The sequence below is a fragment of the Diadema setosum genome, chromosome 5, assembly GCF_964275005.1.
Source record: "Diadema setosum chromosome 5, eeDiaSeto1, whole genome shotgun sequence".
NCBI lineage: Eukaryota > Metazoa > Echinodermata > Echinoidea > Diadematoida > Diadematidae > Diadema > Diadema setosum.
This window is the reverse complement of record NC_092689.1, coordinates 5,522,214-5,547,445: the sequence shown is the minus strand read 5'-3', so window position 1 is coordinate 5,547,445 and position 25,232 is coordinate 5,522,214. Positions and strand designations below refer to the sequence as shown.

Here is a 25,232-nt window from a genome sequence, read left to right as displayed (position 1 = left end):
TCTAAGATGCCCATGCTACCCAGTGCCTGGTCCAGAGGAATCCGCAAGGGACATGACATAAGTGAAGACTGTGGTTATCGTTTGCTAGCTTGTGCTCGGGACCGCCACTGTGTTGAATCGCGATGGGATCATAAGAGGCCAACGCAATCCCGTGCATAATTTTGAAGGAGTGCTTATACGAAGTCCGAATAAATCCCCTAGTCTTCGTTTTAGTTTTAGAATTAGTTTCCAATAACAAGATTTACAATGATCCCCACAATGATCCCCACATGACTACAACACAATCGCCTCACGGCCCGCATGAACTTAACCAATCGTAGAAAGACATTTGCTTTGTCCATTTGCTAAAATGAAACTCTTCTGAAATGCGAAGACATCTTCAGCGTAAATTTACAGTGCGTATAAAAGCGTTTAAGACCATTTGAGTCACACTCCTCATTGATATCAGGGGGAGTTGATTTGTGTACAGTATTTTGAAATCGTTAAAGATATTCCTGGCTGCTCTTTCCACAGAATGGGATCTGGATCTAGCAAGGGAGGGGCGGCTCCTAGCAAGCCCAATGAGCGCCCTACTGCTCCCGCAAACACGGGTTCAGGGACGAACTCTCGACAACCTCCAGCCGCCTCGTCGTCCGGGGCCACTGGTGGATCAGACGCAACCTGCAACGGCTGGTATTGGTTCGAGATCTATTTCAGTAACCAACCGCAGCCGCCAGCCTTGGAGGAGGAGGATGATAACGACGATGATGACGATGAAGCTCCTAGTGGGAACACTGACGGAAACTCGAACCAGCCACCTGTCAGCGGTTCATCGGAAGACGCTCCTGCGGCTTCAGCCGATACTCCTGCAGACGCTTCAACCACTGCTCCGGAAGAAGCCGCGGAGGAAACTCCCGCGGAGAACCCAGCTGCACCTCCAGAACCGACCCCCGCGAGTGAAGTAACGCCCCCTCAGCCAGCGCCATCTGCTCCTCCGCGACCAACGCTGCCATCTCTCAAGGTCACCGGTGTGGACCTAAATGTAAGAGACTACTTTGATATTTGACCATTTCCTTTTTGTGATACTTGTATTCAGGACAGGTCGAATGAATGCTTTCTCCTTAGATTTGTCTCTCGTGCTGCCCAGTTATTTCATCAGCTGCGCGTTTTTGCTTTTAGTTTTTCTGATAATGTATTTTTGGCACTAATATTCACAATGGGATCTTTCCCCTCAAATCTTGATGGACCTTTGAGACCACCAAGTAACCCTTGCATAATGCACAGTAAAGTAAAGAAAAAAAAATGACTTCTTATTCAGCAACCTTCAAAACCATTCCAAAAAACCCCAACAAAACAAACATACAAGCAAAGACATGAATGGGCATATTCCGAAAGCGAAAACACCGTCGTCAAGCTACATTGTTCATGTGGGTGCACTTCACGAGACCGAAACCCACGAGACCGACACCCACGAGTCATACAGCCCACAAGTCATACAGCTCACAAGTCGTACAGCCCATGAGTTATACAGCTCACGAGTCATACAGTCCATTCGTTCGACACTCAGCTAACAGGGCCAACGAGACCGACACATTAAGCCCCGTGTTGTATCTGTCGAACTCGTGGGTTGTTTTTACCTAGTGTCGAACTCATGGGCTTTATTTGCCTAGTGTCGAACTCATGGGCTGTATGACTCGCGAGCTGTATGACTCTAAGGACCTGTTTTCAATATCGAACTCGTGGGCTATATGACTCGTGGTGTCAATTTTCTTCTCAAGTACCTAGCGCGTTAGAACAGGTCAGAAATATGTTTCATTTGTGTTCGTTTGGAGATTTTGTTTGTTTGTCAAGAATGATGCCATTCTAATTGTTCATTAAAGCCTTTCAGCTTTAAGCCGTTTGGTTAGGCCATTTGGCAAAGGATACCATCGATTTCTAAGATTACGAATTGCATCAACGCACGTCATATGTTTTTGGTAAATAACTTTGTTTCTGCTTGTTTGTGTGTGTGTGTTCCCGCGTGTGTGCAATTTTTTTTTTTTTTTACAGGTTCTCTCCAACGGCTTTCTGCACTACACGTCAGAATACGAGTTCGATGATAATAGGAACAATGAACTCATAGTGCGGAGGGGTCAAGAGTTCACGATTAAGGTGGAACTCAACCGGGAGTATAAGCCAAAGAGGGAAACACTCATCCTGCAGTTTGCTCTGAAGATGGAAGGTAACACTCATGAGGGGATTTAGCCCTTTCTGTGCCAGTTAGTCAAATGTGCACGAATTTCACACACATACCCATGGACAGGAATTAATGTGACACGCAGAGGGTTAATGAAGCGTTTTGTCAGATAGTTTTTTTTTTCTTTCTGAAAGATTGTTATAAGCTACTGAAATCCTTGCATGTGATTGGCTGAGAGCAAAATTTGTCCGGTAAGTTTGTCGGACAAAACGCTTCAAAAATACCCCCCCCCCCCTGCCCGAATGTTACACAGATGTTTCTATTTCTTTGACTCTTTGACTGGTCAATGTACTCTTTATGAGAAAAAAAGAAAGACACAGTGTGTCTGTGTGTGTGTGTGTGTGTGTGCAACCACCAGTACCTCTACGACTACTACTCTTGCTACAGCTGCTTTTGCTAAGTTATACTAATATTGATTATATTACATAATGATAGTGAGACTAATATGGACCATAATTGTTAATAGATAATAGATACAACAAATGTTAATGATAATCATGATCATAAATAATAACCTTTTTTGTTATTTACCATAATTCTTAACACGTAATCCATGATGTCCCCAGTTAATGAGCTTAATACCCTTGCAAGTATTTAGAAATGTTGACAAGCACATTTTTTCATTGCATGATGGTTCAGAATAGATGCATTGTTGGCTTCATTTCGGTGATACAAAAAAAAATTATTAGGTGGTCACATATCCTATATTCCCTTCTCCTTCATGTCTTCTTCTTTTTCCTCCTTTTCTTTTTTTCTTCTGCTTTCTTTTTTTCTAATCATTATTTCCCTGTTGTTCTTTTAGTTGGTAGACCCATGGAATGGAGTGGGACTCTAATTACCATCCCGGTAGGCAAAGAGGCCTTTGGATTTGACTGGAGCGCCAATCTGAAGTCTTCGGACAAAAACAGCGTAACGTTGACTGTCCGCAGCCCGCCCGTCGCTCCCGTTGGCAGATACAGTCTGAGCGTGCTTGTGGAGAGCAAGAAATCCGGCATGCGGGCAAAATTCCCACAGGAATGCGTGCTGTACATGCTGTTCAACCCCTGGTGCGAGCAAGACGCTGTGTACATGGGCGACAAAGCCGAACGCGAGGAGTACGTGCTGTCGGACATGGGTAGGATTTGGCGGGGAACGTACAAAAGCTCATTCGGCATGAAGTGGAACTTTGGGCAGTTTGATCAGGATGTGAGGGATGCTGTCTTCATGGTGTTTGAAAGCTTCGTCCAGCCCGACTTCCGTTTTTGCCCCATCAAGGTCTCCCGTCTGCTGTCTCATGCTATTAATGAAAGGGTTCTCTTTGGCAACTGGTCGGGGAATTACGAAGATGGGGTCAGTCCTAGTCACTGGAATGGCAGCGTTAAAATTCTGGAAGAGTTCAAAAGGACCAACGAAAGCGTCAGGTAAGGATGACGGATGATGGTGCCTACCAACTGCAAGGAAATGCAACATAATCACTATATCTACTCGGGGTCTTCGTAAGGGAATTAAAGCAACTATCATTATAGCTTATCTGAAGTCTTAGGTTCTTAAAGACATCCACTCTGACTACCAGAACAAGATAATGTTACCTTCCGGTTTCCTTTTGTTGCCTAGATATGGACAGTGCTGGGTCTTCTCTGGAGTCTTCACCACTTTCCTCCGCTGCCTTGGCATCCCCGCGCGAAGCGTCACAAACTTCCGGTCAGCCCATGACACCGACGGCAGCATGACCATTGATGCCTTCGTGGACGAGGACGGCGAAAAAATCGCGGGCGCAGATTCTGTCTGGAACTTCCACGTGTGGAACGAAGCGTGGATGACCCGCGACGACTTGGATCCGGGGTTCGGCGGATGGCAAGCTGTCGATGCTACTCCACAAGAACTCAGCCAGGGTAAAGTGCTCCCTCTATAGACTATCGAAGTGGCGACAATCAGCAGGAACAGTGTCCAAGACTCTTATAACTGAGAATTATATAGCATTCATCAAGAATTTACCATGTTAAATAGATGACCCGTTACCCTTTAATTACTTGAAAGCAATTGCTATTATGTAATGGTTTGATTGCATCTTACGATGTTTCTGTATCCTTTACCTTACCCAATCCTTATTCCCTTTGCGTTTTTAATCATGTTTTTATTTGCAGGAAAAGCAATTAGTTATAAACGTGCGTAATTGATGAAACTATGAAAAGTTGCGCTCTAAAGGGTCAAGACTCATTCTCTGTCCGTCTTTCTGTCTCTTTAATGCACAGGGCTTTACATGTGCGGTCCTGCCCCTGTCCTGGCGATCAAGCGTGGTTTGGTCAATATACCATTCGACGGAAAGTACGTGTAGTACAACAGAATATTCAAATATATCCTAAGTGCAGCATCTCATACAGTGCACTCCCGTCATAACGAACACGGTTATAACGAAATTCCGGTTACAACGAAGTAAAAATTCAGGCGGCAATATTACCGGATCTTTGGGGGGTTTTTTTTTCCCTATTGTTTATTTCTTCAGTTATAACGAAATTTCGATATAACGAAAGAAATCTGCCGGTATCGAGGACTTCGTTATAACGGGAGTCCACTGTATTCGACGAAATTCCGATTTTACTCTCCGTTTACCTGCTCAAATTTGTAAGAAACTGAAACATACCCCCGATTAGTTGTCACAGTTTTTTAATTTAGTTTATGTTTCTATTCATTCTTACGTAGCCATCAAACGTGGCAATGTTTGGGCAGCTGAAAAATCCAAACCTCATTTAGAGGTTCAAAAGTGTAGCGTTCAGGGAAACTGTTTAGTCTCGTTGTTCGTCTCTCGTCTTCCGTAAATCTTGTTGAGTAGAACTGAGTGACTCCATGTGCTTTACAGTAGTAACTATTTGAGACTTCTCTTACTTGATTTTTGCCTGGTTGCGGACATTTTATCAGTAGTCACTGCAGCCTTCGAATAAATTCTACCTGCTGTAGATCAGTAAGAATAGTTATGCATTATGACGTGCATTCCTTTGGCAGATAAGATTTTGGAGAAAAAAAAAATGTTTAGAACCTTAAAGGAAACCTAAGCGAAACATAAATGTGGGGTTAATGAAAACATGCAGCAGTAATAATATTTGAAGAACACATCTGTGAAAGTTTGAGGAAAATCCGGCAATCCATTCAAAAGTTATGAATTTTCAAAGTTTTGGTGCCGCCATTGCTGGATAGGGAGACTACATTTTTGTACGACACTGCATGACGTCATTATGGGCAACAATAATTATGAAGAATTACGAAGGTGAATTTTACAATATTTCATTTTTCATGAAAAATATACATTCCACGGACTTGTTACATATTTTGCCAGTAGTATTATTCCCCCTGCTTTCTTGTAGAGGCAAGTCAAGTGCTCTTTCATGAAGCTAGAAAAGTGAAAATATGTTGAATTTTCATTATATTTGAACTTTTTTTAATGGAGTTGTGCCGAGACACCTTCACATTGCCGCCCATCCCCATACAGGACCATTGCTGTAACGGAATGCGCCGAAGTGTCATTTTGTAACGGGACTGTACCGCGACAAATTGTATCTTTGCTAGTAAGGAGTTATTTGAATATTTGAAAAAAAAACTGAAAAACACAGATAAGTGTTTAAATTGTTTGTACCAAAGAAATGGCTTTATATGGTGTTAGAGTAATAATTATGTATTTCATCCATCCTCTGTAAAATTATGTTGCTTCGAAAAACCAATGAATTCTATCATTTTTATTAAAAAAAAAAACTGTACGGAGGTGCGCGTTCACATTGCCATACTTCTCGGTATACCTCAGGTACAACACCGATACAGCACCGGACAAGGGAGCAATGTTTATGCTGTGTAATCTGCATAATTACGTGACTGTCACTGATATCATTATCAAAACCAAATTGATACTGGACTTTCACAGCTTCAACAACTTTAAAACTCTTCATTTTGTTTCGATGACATTGATCACTCTTCTGTTTGTTAATATTGACCATTTATCGTCAAATTAAACAAAAAAATAAAGTCTTGTTTTAGCTCCCACTTCGCGCACACTCCGCTATCTGTCTAACCCGTTTCCAAATACATTTCCGATCCGTTATTCATCCGCTTTCCCGCCAAAGGTTCATCTTCGCCGAGGTTAATTCGGACCGTGTGACGTGGAAGGTGAAGACCGACCCGGTGTACCCGTCCGACCCAACAATGGCCTCCTACAAAAGGATATCAACCATCAAGAATGGAGTTGGCGCCAATATCAGCACTCAGCGTGTCGGCGTCGACGATGATTACGACAACGAAAAGAATCGGGAAGTACTCACACCAGCCTACAAGTTTGCAGAAGGTGCGTTGCGTGTTAAAATGCTGTTTAGAAGCCCCAACGACAAATTATTATATGCATTCGTATTTACAGCGATAATACGGATGATACTAATACTTTTACTACTACTTCTGATAACTATTAACAGTAACAGCAATGATGCGTACTATGACAGTTACTGGTATTATGATAATGTTGATGCTTTGTGATAACAAAATGGTACTGAAAACATCGCCATGTCCCCATTCATCCATGCCTTCATTCTTTGTAAGAGTCAGTTAAGGACATTGTGGCTGCGATTTTGCGATGACATGCACGGAACGATTCTAAGCCGAGAAATCACATGCGTTTGGAGTATAGAGCCTTGGCCACTGTACCTTCGTGCAGTACGCCCCTATCCATTGGATGCTTTCTCCCCTACCTTGAGATTGCGATGGAAAGGAATTCATTCGTTTTATTGCAGGTAGCCTATTTTATAGACAAGAAGCATAACGTGTGTCTGGCAATTTTAACATTGTTAATAGCGACAAGGAAACAATAGGAAACCTCGAGTTGAAACTGAAATGCAATGTAACTCTCATGAGGAAAGCATTTGTTGTTGTCGTTTATGTGACAATGCCCAACCATGGTTTGAGCTGTCGGTATTCATATAAAATGGTATCCCACAAAATTGTTACACAGTTAAAAGATCCGTGAAGAATCATCAACCGTTTTACACACAAAAAAAAAAGGAGCTGGTGCGACTGAATTATGGCGGAGTGTCCATTAGTTTCAATTGAAGGCTGTCTAAATCTATAATTTTCATTGACAATGTTTAGATTGTCATCTGGAACGTATAAGATGTCTCTAGATGTGACATTTACCGCCATTTGTGCTTTCGCGCCCATTCCTCAGGGTCTGACGAGGAGCGCGCTGTTGTAAAGAGCGCCCTCGGTAAAGGCTCCCTGCGAATGCTGTACAACAAGGACGAGGAGGAGCCGGAGGAAGAGGTGAAGATCACAGTGACCAACCTGGAAGACGTCTTCATCGGACAGGATTTCAAGGTCAAGATCGACGTGCACAACACGAGCTCTGAGGGAAGAACACTCTTCCTCAAGGCAAAGATTGAGAGTTGCAGCTACACAGGTATTCGTATTACTCCTCGATCCTCTTTTCGGTCTAATTCTCCCTTTTTAAGTTTGCATTTCGAGACATAATTCACTTCATGGTTATGACAAGACAAATTGTATGTAATCCGAAATAGAGCATGACGCAGAGAGGTACTTAAGTGTTAGCTATTTCATTCCATGGAGTCAAATCTTGCGACTATAAAGCTTGGTGTTTTCAACTTGTGGCATTCATTTTTGTTTAGGAATTTCTCATGGGTATTCGATGTTGTGATCAGTAATAGAGATTGCGATTGTCACATGATTCGCTTGGACTTGGTCATTCAATTACATCTTTATTTTTTTCATTAGTTTTGCAAGGTGTAACTGAATTAAGCGAACATTTAAACAATTCATTCAAGGATAAGAAATATCAAATCTCGACATAACTGTCTTGAAAGAGTCTCTGCACTGCATGATTATTTTGATACACACCACGCACACAGCCCCTTTGATTCATACTAGTGTATATTTGTATATTCACGTATAGGGAGGATTTTGAATACCGTGAAGACGGACAAGATGGACCAAGTTGTCCCGGGCAATAGTCACATGGAGATGGTCATCGACGTCACTCTCGACGATTACGACGAGAAAATCGATGATGAGGGACTCCTCTCCGTCTTCGTCATGGCCCACATTGAGGTCTGTCCTGAAGAAATCGATGAAAATTATTCAAATCACAAAAACATTTGACACACCGGATACACCCCTTTACCACTTATCACATTTTTTATCATATTGGCACTGTCATCATACGGCATGTTGCTGTATCTGCCTGTCGTACTCTCCCTATTGCTAGAGATATGTCCGGCAATGCACACACATACACACACTCACACACAAACACACAAACACGTATAGGCCTAATCCACCCCCCCCCCCCCCCGTGTGGAAACAAAGAGGAAACTGTTGTGGCATTGTTAACAGAGAAAGAGAGAGATCTGGAAATAGATATTTCAGTCATTTCAAAACCGATTTTCTTTTCTTTTTTTAAGTTTAAATAGCTCTCAGAATTGTATGCTCTTCCATATGTCAGAAGTGGTTTCTCATTATATTTTATCTCACATCTTAAAAATTAAAAACCCATAGCCACATCCAACCCAAAACTATGCCATTCCTTTAACTTGTTGAGAACTCCATGTTGCTTTCCTAGGAGACTTCGAGAGCGGTGAGCCACCAAGATGAGATCCGACTGAAAATCCCGGACCTCGACGTGAAGGCGGAAGTAGAAAAGTCGGAAGTGAGCCTGACGATCGAGTTCACCAACCCGCTACGGCGGCCCCTCACGAGATGCGAGTTCGAAATCGAGGCACCGAAGCTCGTAAAGCCATTCACAGTGAAACACAGGTGAACATGAGATCAATAACGATAATCAATGATTATAATGATGATGAAAATGATAAGGAAAACGATGATATAAGAGCAGCATCGACACGAAGGTGATACCTTTGTTTCGATAGAGTTCGCAAACAGCCTTCTTATAAAATCGAAGTTCAGGTGCGAGTTCCTCCACTTTGTCTCCCTCTGCAAATTAAATTTGTTAAGATTGCAACCGTTGATCTGTAAATTAACAAACACGTCGGAAAAAAGGAACATTGTTCCATGTTCATCGTGTCACTGCCGGCAACCAGGGACAGCCTGGTGGTAGTGTCGTTGCCCGGAAAGCAGTAGATGACAGGTTCGAGTCCCACTGGTTCCTTTTTTCCGACATGTTTGTTAATTTTACAGATCAGCAGTTGCGATCTTAACAAATTTAATTTGTAGAGGGAGACAAAGTGGAAAAACTCGCACCTGAACCTTCACCCCTCTGAATAATATCTTTCTTTCAAAAACGAAGTTGTTGACTAACGTGCTTATAACTCTGAAACGTATACAGAGCTGCTCCGCGTCGTCTACGTCCTAACCATTCAATTTTAAATTCTTACTCACGCAGCGATCTTCAACCTGGGGAGAAGATGAAGAAGACGATATCTTTCAAGGCCAAAAAGCCTGGAAAGAAGGCTATCCTGGTCGAATTCGACTCGAAGGAACTTCGAAACGTCACTGGATCGGTCAAGGTGGAAGTAAAGGAAGACTAGAAAGAGGGTGTGCCGTAACTCGGCGGATGAAGACCACAGACTATCAATCAGTCCCTATTCGAATCCCCTTGCTGCACCTGTTGTACCCCATAAGTTAACCCTCCTTTCGTCTCGTCTTTTGGAGGGGAAAATGGTTGCTTTACATTTATTGCTTTCCTAGTGACCGCCCTCCCCCTCCCCCCCCCCCCCCAAAAAAAAAAAAATATATATATATATATATATTGCCATCCAAATATAAGATTGCAAATTTTGGATATAAAAAAACAACCTTGTATGTGTATTGTTTGTCCCTAGTTTCATGTGAATTTCGATTTGAAGAGGTTGATGAATAACAAAAAGAAGGACCTACGCTGTGCAAAATCTGATTCATATCATGACCGCTATTTTGTATCTTTTATATAAATATATGTATATTTTGTTTAGCCTACGGCACAATTTGTGCATATCATGAATGTATGAAGACTTGACTTTCAAAAAAGTTTCAAAAAATGTAAATATATCATCTCAATTACACCTGTATCTGAAAGTAAGCTTTTGCTAGTAAGCTACCTTTGAATTACCAATGCGTTTTGTGTACCATTTTTGTCAATCCAGTTAATTGGTCTTGCGATTGTATTCAGCCCTGCGTTACGTTTATTACAAGAAAAAAAAAAATGTTAGCAATACGCAAGGACAGTGTGACGTCACCTGAGCCGTACCTTTAGCGAATAATATGTTTTTAGTAACAAAGCATGCTGCTGTTCGGAAGTGATAGTTGAACGTATTGTATTCAATTAAAGATGTACTCATTTGCTGTATGCCATTACCCGCAATTCAATACGTCTTCACGGTGACCATCATTGTCAGTGAATCCCACTGACAAATTTCATCTCAACCAGTCAAATGCAAGAATTTGGTCTGTAAACGCACAAAATTTTGCGGTACATTAATTTTCTCGCGTTTCGCGCTACTTCTGGCTAGCGCGAATTTTGAAACCCGCGAAAACACTTTCACAATTTTCTCTGCACATTTTAATGGGTTGACAATATTGTGCAGGGCAAATTAAATAAACCCGCGAATATGTTTTTTAGCCGCTCAGCGTGAAAAAATAATCGCGTCTAAATATAGACGTTTACAGAGTAAAGCTCAAAACATTTTGTCGGTGACTGACAAGCTTCATGAAACGCTGCCCTGATCAGTGATTTCTTATTACTAATGTCTTCATCGCTACTTGAAGCCACTGTTCACATCATACAACGTCACTGTCCTCATAAGCAGAGGGGAGTTGCGTGGTTGCATACCTATCCATCCACTACCAGTTTCGTCGGCACTGGTTAGAATAGACGCTGCTTCATCGTTACAACCAGGTTGAATCCGCTGCATCAGGACAAAAGATTCATTGTACATACGTGTAATTATACCATATATTATGTACATGTATACTATAATGTAATGGACGTAACAGGTTATTGTGTATTCTAATATTATTGATATTTGCGTGTTTTCAGTGTGATGATTAAACAAGATAAGTGAAAAACATCGTTATGGTCAGAATATTCCGACTGATGATCATTTCTAGCAAAAAAAAGAAATGAATATGCATGTATGTATACGCATATAGTTACATATCATATGAATAAATATAATATACAAACAATTGTGTTGATATGGAAGACGATAAATCATATTTTGGCTGAAATTCGATTGCATCAGAGCAAAAGATGCATTGTACGTACGTGGATTGTATCTTGTAATATAATGTAATGAACATATTATGATATGTTATTGTGTATTCTTATCGATACTCAAGTGTTTTCTCTGTGGTGAATATACAAAGTAAGTGAAAACGTCGTTTTAATGACGAAGCATTGTGGTTCAACGATAACTTGAACAATCAGAATGTTCCGATTGTTTTTCATGCCTAGCAAAAGATTTATGTGTGTACATTATGTATGTATGTATGTTACGAAAAATAAAGTTTTAACTTACGTTATGAAACAAATAATGCTCAACACACGATATGGGAGAAGATAGGTGACATTTTGGCTGAATTTCAAAAGCGCCAATCTGTGAATCAAATCAGGTATCATGTTCCTATAGCAAAAATGGGGCACAAACGTGACATTATTATACCTCATCCAGTTGTACAGGAAGAACACGTCTTTCAGTTTTACTTTCGTAACAATTTGATCAGTGATCTGTTGATGTTCACAGTATGTGCCTGTTAGACATTTTAGTATGGGATGGTATAGTTTTGGTAGAGATAGGGGTTCAGATATCCAACTTTTTGTGAGAAAATTAGAAACCTTTAATGAAATACGAAAAAGCATACAATTCTGAGATGAATTCAAAGTTTATTTGATAAACATTGGTTTTGAAATGGCTGAGATATCCAAAAATCCAAAGAGTTCTTCAATGAAAGGTGGGACCCACCTTTTATTAGGACCAATTTGTTCTTTGTTTTTGGATACCTCAGTCATTTACACACAAAAAAAAAAAAATCATCAAATAAACTTATAATTTCTCTTAGAGTTGTATGCTCTTTCATATGTCATAAGTGTTTTCTAATCATCTCGCAAAAAGTTAAAATCTGAATCCACATTTCAACCCAAACTATATTAGCCCATTAACTTACCTCCCACAAAGTATTTTCTCATTCATAGCTCCCTCACAATTCCCGAAAAGACCAAGCCCTATCCGTCCGCGATTTGAATGTGTATCTTAGGCCTGCAATGAAATAATCTTGTTTGCCATATGTCATGCACATCGTTACCATACGCTTCCTTTATTGATTTGTTACCATGGATAATTTTCTGTTTGTAATCATCGCCTATTTTCGACTGAAATAAAAGATATCATAACTATTTCACTGTTAATGGTTGCGTGGTCACTGACATGTCTTACTGTGCTGTAATCTGGTTCGGTTCATTAAATCTCCACAACAGGAATAAATTGCCCAAATTTACAAATACATGGAAACACAAGACTGAATTTTTCTATTATCATTATTATTCTAATGCGTTAATACAACTAAACGCCTCAGTCAACATCGAATACACAAGCGCACAACTTGAGAAATATCTAGCTTGGGCGTACCTTGTACTCAGAATGTTTGTGCACAAAACGTGAACAGAATATTGACAAGGAGCACAAAGAGATATACAGTAAACGGCAAAATATCGCGCACTTACACGTGTTCGTGATGTGCGCTCCGTTAACATAGGTCTCACATTCGGAGCTTGCAGCTGGCTCAAATTTCAAGTTGTGGACCATCCTGCTGTGCACAACCGTAAGAGATTCGTTTCTTCTGTCTGGACATATTTAGCTGAATACAAGTAAGGTGAGAATTAGATCCGTATCTATGTTCGTTGCATAGATCCTTGATTGAATTTTCAAAGAAAGGGAAGAGACAAAGCACAAAAATAGAATAATAATTTTCTGAGGTGACTCCTGTGACGATAGTTTTGAAACGATCGCCCAGTATGTGATGCACTGATTACAGAGAGTTGAAGTGAATGTGGTAAAACAGGCCCACTGACAAAAGAACTTTGAAACTCACTACCCCTCAAAATTAGCAGTGGACAATCTGTGAATGTTTTTTATGAAACATATGCTTGTTATCAATCCAAAATAAAAGGAGAGGTTTTTAATGATACATAAAACATAATATTCTGCTGTGTCAATTTACGTAAACATTGTATAGACCAGGGTATAAATACACATTCATGTCGTTATTTCTTAGAAGTTTGTGAACGTTTATCTTGTTCTTTTAAACTAAGTACTTCATAGGGAAATTTTCTTGTATCTTGCATAAAAGTCATTCAGGCTATTATTTTATATATCAAAAAAAAGGGGGGGGGTTGAACTGAATTGAATTATACATCAGGATAACCCAAGACAAACTTATATGCTTTCAGATCACTGTTTTGTAAATCATCATCACTATTATGTAGTATGTAAATAAATTTCTGTATCTTGACAGATCTGAATGAAATAAATGTATTTTGAATGGAATGGAATTTAATTGTTTTGAAGATTAACCATTTGTCTAATCTAATCAGCGCAGGCGGTATGGTGATTTGCATGAGTAGGCCTAAAGGCCAAATTTGACAGAAATGTTTGCCCCTAGTTTTTCTGCGACTGGTGGACTTTAGAACAGTTATAGGTCTCTCACATCAAGCAAGAGATGTTATGAATACAATACGGTTGTTTGCAGTTCAAGGTGCAAGAATCCCCACCTCAATTGTCACGGCACCCCGGGTTCATACTTGATGATAGACATGGACAGCACGGTGAATCGGCCCAAAACGGTTGCAGAGTTTCGAACCCTCGCACAGAGCAAACTCGCCCACGCACACTTCAATTACTACGAGTTATACAGCGAACCTGGCCAGACAGCACGTGACAGCAAAGATGCTTTTCAGAGGTAGAGGTTTTATACTCTCTTGCTGGATGATAAATAGTAAACACCAATTCCTTTCTTTTTTAAGACATTGATTTACGAGGTCCTGGTCAGGGAAATTTCTTCTTGGCACAAAAAAAAAAAAGAAGGAAAAAAAAACTAAGAAGAAAAAAACAACAACTAATTTTCTAGTGATGTTTGCTGATGGAGTGATTTGAATTATTATTGTTATCGTTAGAGTGACTCTGATTATTATGTAGGTAGTAACCTGATCCTTTTCATGATGGGAAATGAGATCTAAACCTATATTTGTTTTGGTTTGTTTTTGTTTATTTATTGTTATTATTATTTAGTCACATCAGCAATATAGATAAGAAGAAAGTAGGGAACGAACTCGACACAAATTATGTATATTAACAAGACAGGACTAATTTCAGACAGAAAACGAAGACCTATAATGAATAAAACGCCTCGTGTTAACCCCTTGAAGACGGTAAACAATAGTTTTCAGACTATAAATGACATAATTTTCACTACACAATAGCTTTACCGAAGAGCATTTCAAAATTCAGTTTGTCCATGCGAACCGATTACGTCCAGACACCTGAAGCATGTTAAGGGTTGTGTCTGTGCGTGCTTGTGTGTGTGTGTGTGTGTGTGTGTGTGTGTGTGTGTGTGTGAGTTTTGTTGCTGTTGTTGTAGTCGTCGCCGTTGTTGTTGTTGTTGTTGTTGGGTTTGTGTTTTTTTTCCACCGGACTTTGCAGTTGATAATTATGGCAATTTCCCCACCTCTGACGTTATGGATCCCAGCTAGTTACCGATTTGCCCAAACGTTTCTTGCAAAACAGGTACAGATTTCGTCCAGAAATTCTCAATGACGTCTCCAAACGCGACCTCTCAACCTCAGTCCTTGGCGAGCCCATCAGCATGCCGATATGCGCCGCAGCGACTGGCGCGCATTGCCTGGCGCACGTCGACGGAGAAATGGCAACCGCACAAGGTAGGAATTTCAAATTTCATTCAGGGCACGGTTTCAAGAAAGTTGTCAGCACGGACAAGTTATTATTCTGACAATTGCCATAGTAACTGTTAGTGACTTGAGCTTCTCAGCCAATCAAAACCAAGGATTTTACTGATCTTAAATAGACCCACGTTGCCTTCTTGTTTCCCATCAGGGGTGAGAGAAGCCGGCACGTTAATGATTCAGAGTGCTTTCTCGAACAAGACATTCGCCGACGTCGCTCGCGCGGCACCGGGGGGACTCCGCTGGGTGCAGACCTACATCTTCAAGGAAAGAGAGGTCACCAGACAGCTCATTGCCAGGGCCGAAGCAGCCGGGTATAAAGCCGTTGTAGTCACTGTTGACTCCCCGCTAACTGGCTTCAAAGCGGAAGATCAGAATCGCGAATTCAAGTCCTTCCAACACGATGAATATAGGTAAGATCTCTTACCACTGGCATCTCCCCCATTACGCTATCGCCGAGAATTTATGGCGAAATATTTAAATGAATTTGAGTCAGCTTTGTTCACTTTGGTCGGTAATGATGGCCTGGCATGGCTGGTCCTGAGTCTGATGTTACATACAAAAAGGAACTCAGTACACGAAACATTTTATTTCTCTTTTACTCGGTAAAAAGTCGGCGCTTTTTTTTTTCTTTAAAATATATCTATGGACTCTTCTTGTACGTACTCAAGGAAGGAGTGTTATGATTCTGTATTAATTTGCAGATATCATTTCTTCTGCAAATCATACTTGCTAAGCTTCTTATTCCAACGTCCGTGAGTGTCTTTGATGAGCCTATTTTGTGTTGCCAATGTGGTCCAAACCAAACAAGATGGTTGCACTGGCTGGTGGTTCTCCCCGAGCAGATACCATAACCTGGAAGTGGAGAACTCTGAAGCCCAGGCCGCCTCAAGGAGAGAGGGAGACAAGTTCCTCTTCGTGCACTTTGGTAAGGACATGGACAGCAGCGTCACCTGGGCGGACATCAAGTGGCTCAAAACTCTGACGTCACTTCCGATAGTCTGCAAGGGAATTCTGACCGGTAAGATTCGTTGAGAGAAGGCGCCTTCTTCTATTCTTCGTCATTATCTCTTTTGATTGCGATGCAGACGAAGAGGGTGCACGTCACGAGCCCGAAACCCACGAGTCATGCAGCCCACGAGTCATACGAGTCCACGAGTCATACAGCCCATGAGTTCGACACTAAGCAAACAAGGCCCACGAGACCGACAAATTAAGTCTCGTGTTGTAATGTCGAGCTCGTGGACTTTATTTGCCTAGAGTCGAACTCGTGGTATGACTCGTGGACTGTATGACTCATGGGCTCTTTTCAATGTCGAACTCGTGGGCTGTATGACTCTTGGGTGTTGGTCTCGTGGGATAACTCCGACGAAGTCATCTCGCCTTTCAGAGGGCAATAATTAGATGCCCAATGCAAGATTCTTTTGTATTATGTTGCGTTCTGTTAGAGGAAAATGGCATTAACTTGATTTTGATTGAATTGAATAGAATCGAATACGGAATAGCGATATTGTTTGATGGAACTTTCCAAGACCTTAGGAATTTCGTAATGCCATAACTGAAGCATGACGTAAACGCCATGGCAAATAAGCCTGGTATTGGTGACGTGGCGTTATTACTTTCTAATCATTTGTATTAAAAAAAAAAATGATGCTGGGTCCATTATATGTTATGCATATTCTTAAGATCAAATTCCGATTCCTTGTCTTTAATGGGTAGGTTTAATCACAATTTTCTATCCTGAATATTGTGAGCAGGTCGTGCCGCGCGCCAAGCAGCGGACGCTGGAGTAAGTGCGGTAATAGTCTCGGCTCATGGCGGGCGGCAGCTTGACGGGGTTCCTGCGCCTGTGAGTACGACACTTCCTATGTATCAAACTCATTTTTTGATGTAATGTTTTTACTTTTATTTCCATTTGTTATTTATCTCATTTCATATCCATAATCACTAACTTTAGCATTCTTTTAATATATATATATATATATATATATATATTCGAAAAGAAAGTACCTGCAATGATAATTCTTGAGAGCCAACCTATCCATGATGAACAAAGCTAGAACTTTCACAATACATCTTATTCAAATTTGATTCATTTCAACTGATTTTTTTTAATGTCACATAATCTTTTTCGTATACAATGATAGGAAAATAAATGCAATACAAAATAAATATACTAACACACATTTGAAAGGGTAAAAATGACCAAATCATTGTGTTATCGAAAAAAAAAGCCCATGTAAAAGAGAAGTTTGAGTAAATGTTGGCCACTCAAACAGCAAGTACAAAATAATGAAAACGATATTATAATTATAGAGCATATTATCTGTTCTGCCAATATCCTTGTCTCATTTTTTCCATCTTATTTATTCATTTTTATTTTTTATTTTTTGGTCTAATCGCTCGACCTTCCTTTCAAGATCGATGCCCTATCCGAAGTTGTGGAAGCTGTCCGAGGTCTTGGTGTCGAGGTTTACATGGACGGGGGCGTACGTACAGGGACCGACGTGCTGAAGGCCCTGGGGAGAGGGGCACGTGCTGTCTTCGTTGGGAGGCCCATACTATGGGGACTGGCGTGCGGGGTAGTAATATTTTACCTACACAGTTTATGTCAAAACGTTATTAGTACTAAGATGTTTACACCACAGTAATACCGAAATTATCTTGTTGGAGAAATTATGTCTATAGAATGTGTTTCTTGCAATATTTTAATGTCCCTAATCATTCATTTGTACATATGTATTCACATCCATGTTGATCAAATTTCTGTTTCTCCAAAATCCAATCATCTTTCCCGTACTCAGAAAAGAGTTTCCTGAGAGTTAGGAAATGAGCGGGGATGTGATGAATGAGCTTTCAAAGTGAAAGTGACCCAGTCATCCATGTCATTTCTAAGAGGGTTTTTCCGATATTGTGATCTACTCTACACGAACATGAAATGGGTCTATGCAACGTGCAAGGCGTAGTCTTTCTTTGTCTCTATTCCTTTATTTTTACAGTCAACAATACGTATGTGTATATCCATATACACGAGTACTTTGTTCTTGTTTGTGGAGCTTCAAAACGGAAAGTGACCCCGTGCCCTTCTTATTACACCCATCGTCCGTTTCATAACTGTATACGTGTCCTTTGAGTACTGATAAGGCTTCTGTTTATGATACCTGATTTAAATGGATAGTATAGTTTTGGTTGAGATAGAGTTTTAGTTTTCCATTTTTTTTTTTGTGAGATAATGAGAAACCTCTAATGAAATATAATTATGAAAGAGTGTTGAATTGTAGACGAATTCAAAGTTCATTTGATGAAAATCAGTTTTGAAAAGGTCAAAATTTATATAGAAACAAAGAAGTTCAAATAAAGGGGGGACCCATGTTTTATTAGGACCACTTTGTTATACTTTCCTTTTTGATATCTCAGCATATTTCAAAACGGATTTTCATCAAATAACCTTTGAAGTTCTTTACGGATTGTACACTCTGTAATATTTCATAAGTGATTATTAGATAGCACGCAAAAAGATAAAATCTAAATCCATCATCTCGACCAAAACTATACCATTCCTTAAAGAAGATTTGTTTGTTCGTATTGTTTGATGAGCAGTGCCCTGTGTTAACCTAGGTAACCGAACCAATTGCTGACAACTACTGAAACGGACAGGATGTTCGCATACACTTCCTATTGAGATAGCTGCTTTAAAGAGGAAATCCACCCTAGAAATAAATATACTTCAAAAGAAAGAAGAAAATATACCCTACAGAACGATACAAAAAAGACATAAATCGGATAAGATATAAGGAAGATATGCTATTTTGAAATTTCAATTTTTTTTTAAAATATTCATAAGGGGTCGTCTAGAATTTTTTTTTTGTTCGTTCTGTAGGGTATATTTTCCTCTTTCTTCTGAAGTTTATTTATTCTTAGGGTGGATTTGCTCTTTAAAGCAGCTATCTCAATAGGAAGTGTTTGCGAACATCCTGTCTGTTTCAGTAGTTGTCAGCAATTGGTTGGGTTACCTAGGTTAACACAGGGCACTGTTCATTAAACAATACGTGTAGTGTGGAGTTGCCATCATATGAAATGACTGCATGAGATCTCAGGAGTCCGAATTTAGCTGAAAAAAAAAACACCCAACATTCCATTTAAAACGCTTGTTTTTCTTGTTGCCAAAGTCACTTTCAAAGTAAATGATACGTGTAGCTTTAACATCCAATTCGTAAGTCCTTCAGATTACCAGAGCTGGGGAGCACAAGTATGACAGTATTATATATAGTTTGATCTGAGTCCTCTCGTACTTTTTTTTTTTTTTTGGTAATTGAATGAACGACAATAAGCCATTTCGTAATTAGTTCAAGTGCACATTTCGGAGAATAACATTTTCTCTATTGCTTGGGCACTTCACTCTTTTCAAAGAGACTTAATGCATAAGCTTGCATTTGATAGGATTCACGTTCATTTTTTTTTTTTTATCACACCCCAGATACTCACAGAGGATACAAACCAACACGGCTGCTGGTTTGAAAGACCTTTTCTGATCATGCGCAAAGTGAAATTACGAAATGGTCTATTTAGGATTCTTGTACTTAACTTATTAATATCTTCTCTTTTACAGAGATGGAAAGGTAGCCTAAATTTGATCAAACCAATCTTAGATTTTGTAGCGATACCAAATCGACGAAATCTTAAATGAAATATAAATATATGAATATGTATTGATAATGACTGATAACATTCATGATACATAAATTTCTGTTATCAAGAACGAATATATTTCACTATAGATTTTTAGATGGATATGTTCATTGCTGTATACTCATCGAAAGATGAATATGTCATAATTTATCATCTTTGATAATGGTCCTACATGTAAAAAACACACAAAACAAACAAGCAAACAAACAAGAAAGTATGATTTATTTTTTATTCTTCTCCTTCTCCTAGGGATCTTATGGCGTTCGTGAAGTTCTAGAGATTCTCCGAAACGAACTGGATTACGCCATGGGCCTCTGTGGTATGGATTTTCTAACTTGAATTTTTGTTGTTTACATAGTTGAGTTTATCATTGTCTGTAGCATTAAAGAAATCGATCAAATATTCATGAACCCTTTGAATCAATCGAATTTCCACAGATAATGTATTTTCAATCCGTAAGTCTTAACACATACATTCAAAAATAGTGAATTAGAAATTTCCATTATTTCCTCATCACAGCACACGAACGAATGCAACCTTCAGGTTCTTGATAGCAAAAAGGAACAGAAGTCGTCTGCTTAAAAAGAAGTCACTGAAAGTTCCTTGTTGTAAACTACTCTATGGAACAACTGGTACCTTCTTTATCAGAGTGGAACTTTTGATTAAAAAAGACAGAAAATCTTTGTTTTCTCTGTCCGTATAATAGTCAATACTGAGATTATCCCTAATTTGTAAAACATATTATGGCGACCTTAAATCTTCCGCTATAACCTCAGAGTGTGTGTGTCTTAGATGTTATAAGTTGTAGGTTTACATTTACTTTTCCCGAAATATCTCTTGCTAAATCATGATTTATAAAGTCTAGTTGCTGAAAAAAAAAAAAATGTAAACCTAATTGCAGATTCTTTCCTTTTTTTCTTCTTTTTTTTTTTTTTTGGAATAGCATTACAGATGTCGTTCATTTATAGCAAATAATCTGTTTTAATGCCCAGACCTAAACTTGAAAATACGACCAAGACTTCAAGACTTCCAATACGCATGCACGCGAGGGCACACACACACACACACACACACACACACACACTCTCTCTCAAATGGCCTATTCATGTTTTGCTAGTGCAATCCTGAAGGGAAAACATAAATACGCATTGCCTTACAACCAATCGATCTATAATGACATATGAGCCAGATCTCTTATGTTTCCGTTCTACGTTTTATATACAGTATTGTCCTTTTGTTTATTCTATTTCTAACACGGAGAAATTTTACATATTCACTTTTTTTTTTGGTCTTATTTTCACCATGCAGGGTGCGCAGATGTTCGCGACTTGCCACAAGACATTGTCGTCCACGAATCATACTATAAAAACCAAAAATCGAATTTATGAAACAACATTTTCAAATTATTTTAATGCAATCCATTTCGAGTATAGATGGCTGGAAGCAAGGCTACCATGGCAACCGGAATGATGTGTAACTGAAATGATTATGTGTTATGAGCCCGAAGAAATTACGGTGGTAAGATCAATACATCACACGTGTCATTAGTGACACCAAACAGATCACCCACCACCAGATTTTCTTTGAGTGACAGAAGCTGAACTTTATTTTTTTCCTCGTGCGCCATTTCCGTCCGAGAATCTCTCATGTTACACTTAATTTACATAAATACATATTCATGACATATGAAAACAAACAACATCAAAAATCTCTATAGCGCCTTATACAATAGTGTTTAGGAGCGCTTTACAATTAACGATTTATTAAAAAATTAACACTGAATCGGCATTTACAATTAACACGAGGAACAAATGTATTAATGTATTAATAATGTATTAATAATAAATGTATTAATACAATTAAACATATTAATTGCATAATTACCAACAATGTTCTTTTAATAAGTCAGTCTTTAGTTTCTGTTTGAAAGTGTCAATGGTCTTCCAGTCTTGAATATGGGTAGGGAGATGGGGAGAAGGGGGCATAGACTCAAAATGCCCCGACTACCACAACGGTTAAAAGTACAAGGACCAAGTGAGAGCTTTGCTCCAAATTGAGATCGATACTAGTACGTGTATCCGGCTTGGGGGCCATCAGTTCAGAGTTGTGTACGAGGGTGCGCAGTTTTTGATGATGTTGTAGTAAAGGAGAAAGATCTTAAAGTCTGTTAGGGCGTGGATAACAGGAGTGATGTGATTGTACTTCTTGATACGATTAATGAGACACCCAGCGTTCTGTATGTGCTGACGTGGAGGGTTCACTGAACGAACCTTTGCAGTGATCCAAATGAGACATTATACGTTTATTGACTGAAGTCTCTCAGTAGAACTCCAGTCGAGGTATCTCCGGAGTTTCCCAATCCTATGAATACCGCAAGAAGCAGCCCGGCACACGATGAAAATGTGCTCCTCGGAGTCCAACGAGTCAGCGGCAAGCATCATCCCTTTCATGTTTGGACGCATTTATGACGGTACCGTCAATGTAGAGATAAACATACACGTTTATGATGCGATGTGGATAACTTGAGTTTTGTTTCATATACAACTGTCGTAGATTTTTTGCAATAGACTCTCATGCAAAAACAGAACAACGCCCTCTTTAGTTGCATGATTAATTTGATAATACAAACAAAAAGGGAAAAAACTAGGAGAATAAAAAGTACAACGTGATAAGAATTTCTGGGTTTAGGCTACTAAAGCATTCGTAATTCATTCAAACTGTATCTTTTCCCTATTCTTTCATTTGATAGGCCCCTGTCATTGTTTGAGGAATTACATTAGATTTTTAATGAGTATATCTTATATCAGGGATTTTGGTTTGGTTTGATGTGAGTATTTATGCCTATGGATAGCATTTATGACTGGCTTAGGGTGAAGATATTTCATGTAAGCAACTGTCACACCAGCAAATGTCATGGAACATAAAATTGATTTAGTCTTACACCGGTTAATTATCAATAACTGCATATAGAGGAGAGTGTGAAAAATACAGGAAAGAATAAAACTTCCTCAAAACGTAACAAATTGTTTGAGTGTTCAAGTTTATTACCTTGTATCATTACATTCTTCAAAAAAAGTATCGATGTGTGTCTTTGTGTGTGCCTGTGTGGCGTGTATGGTTCGCCGAGTATAAAGTGATCTCTCTAGATTTGAAGTGTAACATTTTTGTAGCCTTCAGGTGGGTTGACTTTGCAATAGGAAGTACGCCCTCACAAGTTGTAAAATGCTGGTACTCCTTACTCTATATGTTTCACGGCTATTTCCATCTACACCCAATATTAACTATTACGGTTGAAATGCCCGGAAGGATCCATGATGTGAAAACATCCAATGTAATGAAATGGCTTCTGAGTATAGATACAAACAATAGACAGTAATTAATTGTTAGGGTAGTGAGGAATTAATGGAACATTATCCCCTCTCCTTTCCATGGGTTTTATCACCTGTTGGTATTTGGGTGTGGTCGTTGTCGTTGTAGTGAGTTTTCGTTGTAGTCGTGTTTTTTATTGTTCTTGATGTTGCTGTTGTTGTGGTGGTGTTGTTGTAATTATTGTTGCTGTTGTTGTGTTGTTGTTGTTGTTGTTTTCTTTTTTTTTTTTGTTTTTTTGTTTTGTCGGGAAGTCCCCTCTCTTTTTTCTTTAGTAGATACGAATCACGGATGTTTCCGGTTTCTGGTTCCAGATCAAGTGAACCTGCTTTGGATATTGATTTATACAGGGTGCCTTGATGGGCAGTAAATCAAATGTCTTTCTCTCCTTTTAAAGCTATTAAATCCGAAAAGTGTAAACCCTTTCGTTCATCCCAGTAATACTGCAAACGTTATCTGTCAAAATGAGCGCTCCTTTTCTGTCAGAGTGACAAGATGATAGATGTACTCTGATCTCTGGAGGGATACACTTTACGAAACAATTACCTCATATCAAATCAGAGGTAGTAACAGATCGGTGCACAAACGAAATCCTTTGTATGTTATATCTATAGTAACTTGCAAGCCAATTCTGATCGTGACAAACGAAGAAGAGAAAAAGAGAAGGTACCCAGGAAAAGAAAGGGCTATTTTTGTTCCTGTTTTCTTAGTTAACGTGTCAGTTATTCAATGTCAGAGTGGATGAACACCAGGGGAATAATTATTTCACAGGTTTCATTTTGCGTCCGCGTGTGTTCTTGAAACGCCGTCACAATCGCCTAATTAACCGATAGATTGCCACGGTGGCCTGTATCATTGTCTACACACACTGAGAAAATGCAGCCACCTTGCAGGGAAGGACTTAATCTGTGAGACGTGTTTCGGGGGTGTAGACGTGTCGCCAGACCACTTCACGCTCAATTAAAATCGAAAGGAAACTTCTTTTTGTCTCCATGCCATGTTTCGCGAGCTGCACGGACCCTCCGTTGCCCTGACGGCAGAAACAAAACAAGCAGAGAAAAAGAGGTGACCAAGTCAAAAATCACACGTCTCAGAATGACCGGTGTTATTTCTGCAAACGAAAGTGTCACTGTAAAAACTGACGTTCTGGGAGTGACAAATGAAAGGTCACTATACATATATAAGAGAGGAAAACACGTGAAGGCACGCATGTCAGCTTGGTTCCGTATGAAGTCAGTGCGGAGTCAAAACGCGAACAAAGAGTATTTATGACGTTGTTATTTCTGTCATATTATGTATCATCATGACATCTTGTCACCCGATACGTGATTTTCTTGCAAAACTGACGATTCACCCTCAGTAATCAAAAACCATTAGGCTATCAAAATGGAACAAGTATACGTCTCATAATGTGAATGCGTTTAATACCCTATTGTTCAGATTTTTACATTGCACCCCATAAGTTAACTACAAGATGCCTGTTCCCGAAACAATTGTTCTCTAGGGCCATGTCACTCCCCCTCCATCTATTATCTTCCGCCCATCACCCTCTCGCCCATAGCACCAGCACTAGAGCCCGATTTTAGTCTTCTGATCTCTTACGTTAAAACTTTGGGAAATTGGAATGGAACATGAGGATTGTCACGTCGGCAGGCGCTGATTGTTCCGTCAAATTTTGTATGCTTGATTGCATTTCTTGACTTGATTCCAGATTCCTTTTGTTAACTCTGCAATATAGTTATGTTTATGTGCATATCTGATTCACTGTACTTTTTCATTTTTTAAATACTATGTACGTCTCTTTGTTTTGTGTGTTTGCATATACGTACATGACAAATAAGTCGAAGAATCAATTAAATTATCATCTAGGTTATTCGTCAATTTACAGATAGACTTACCCGACCTCATCGAACGCAGCAAACTATTATATTATCCAACAGTCTAACCTCTTTATCCAAAAATCCAACCATCTGATTCTTTTCTTCTATTTCCTCCTTACTCCACTTTCCGTTATTCTTTTGCATTTTCATTTTATCTCTCCTCCTCCTC

The 25,232-nt window shown here is 39.5% G+C and overlaps 2 protein-coding genes across 2 annotated transcripts; both read left to right on the top strand.

The window, feature by feature from the left end:
* The first annotated feature begins 514 nt into the window (after positions 1-514).
* Positions 515-9,723, top strand: LOC140228449 (hemocyte protein-glutamine gamma-glutamyltransferase-like). Its single transcript, XM_072308664.1, has 10 exons — positions 515-1,021; positions 2,029-2,200; positions 3,018-3,615; positions 3,809-4,086; positions 4,447-4,519; positions 6,304-6,521; positions 7,392-7,622; positions 8,133-8,287; positions 8,799-8,992; positions 9,579-9,723. Exons 1-10 carry the CDS (start codon positions 515-517, stop codon positions 9,721-9,723), a joined length of 2,571 nt encoding a protein of 856 aa, XP_072164765.1.
* Positions 9,724-13,982: 4,259 nt separating this feature from the next.
* Positions 13,983-24,756, top strand: LOC140228448 (2-Hydroxyacid oxidase 1-like). The gene is made up of 10 exons (XM_072308663.1): positions 13,983-14,128; positions 14,953-15,104; positions 15,280-15,541; positions 15,974-16,149; positions 16,886-16,977; positions 17,549-17,710; positions 20,067-20,136; positions 21,126-21,193; positions 24,180-24,248; positions 24,745-24,756. Exons 1-10 carry the CDS (start codon positions 13,983-13,985, stop codon positions 24,754-24,756), a joined length of 1,209 nt encoding a protein of 402 aa, XP_072164764.1.
* The last annotated feature ends 476 nt before the right edge of the window (positions 24,757-25,232 follow it).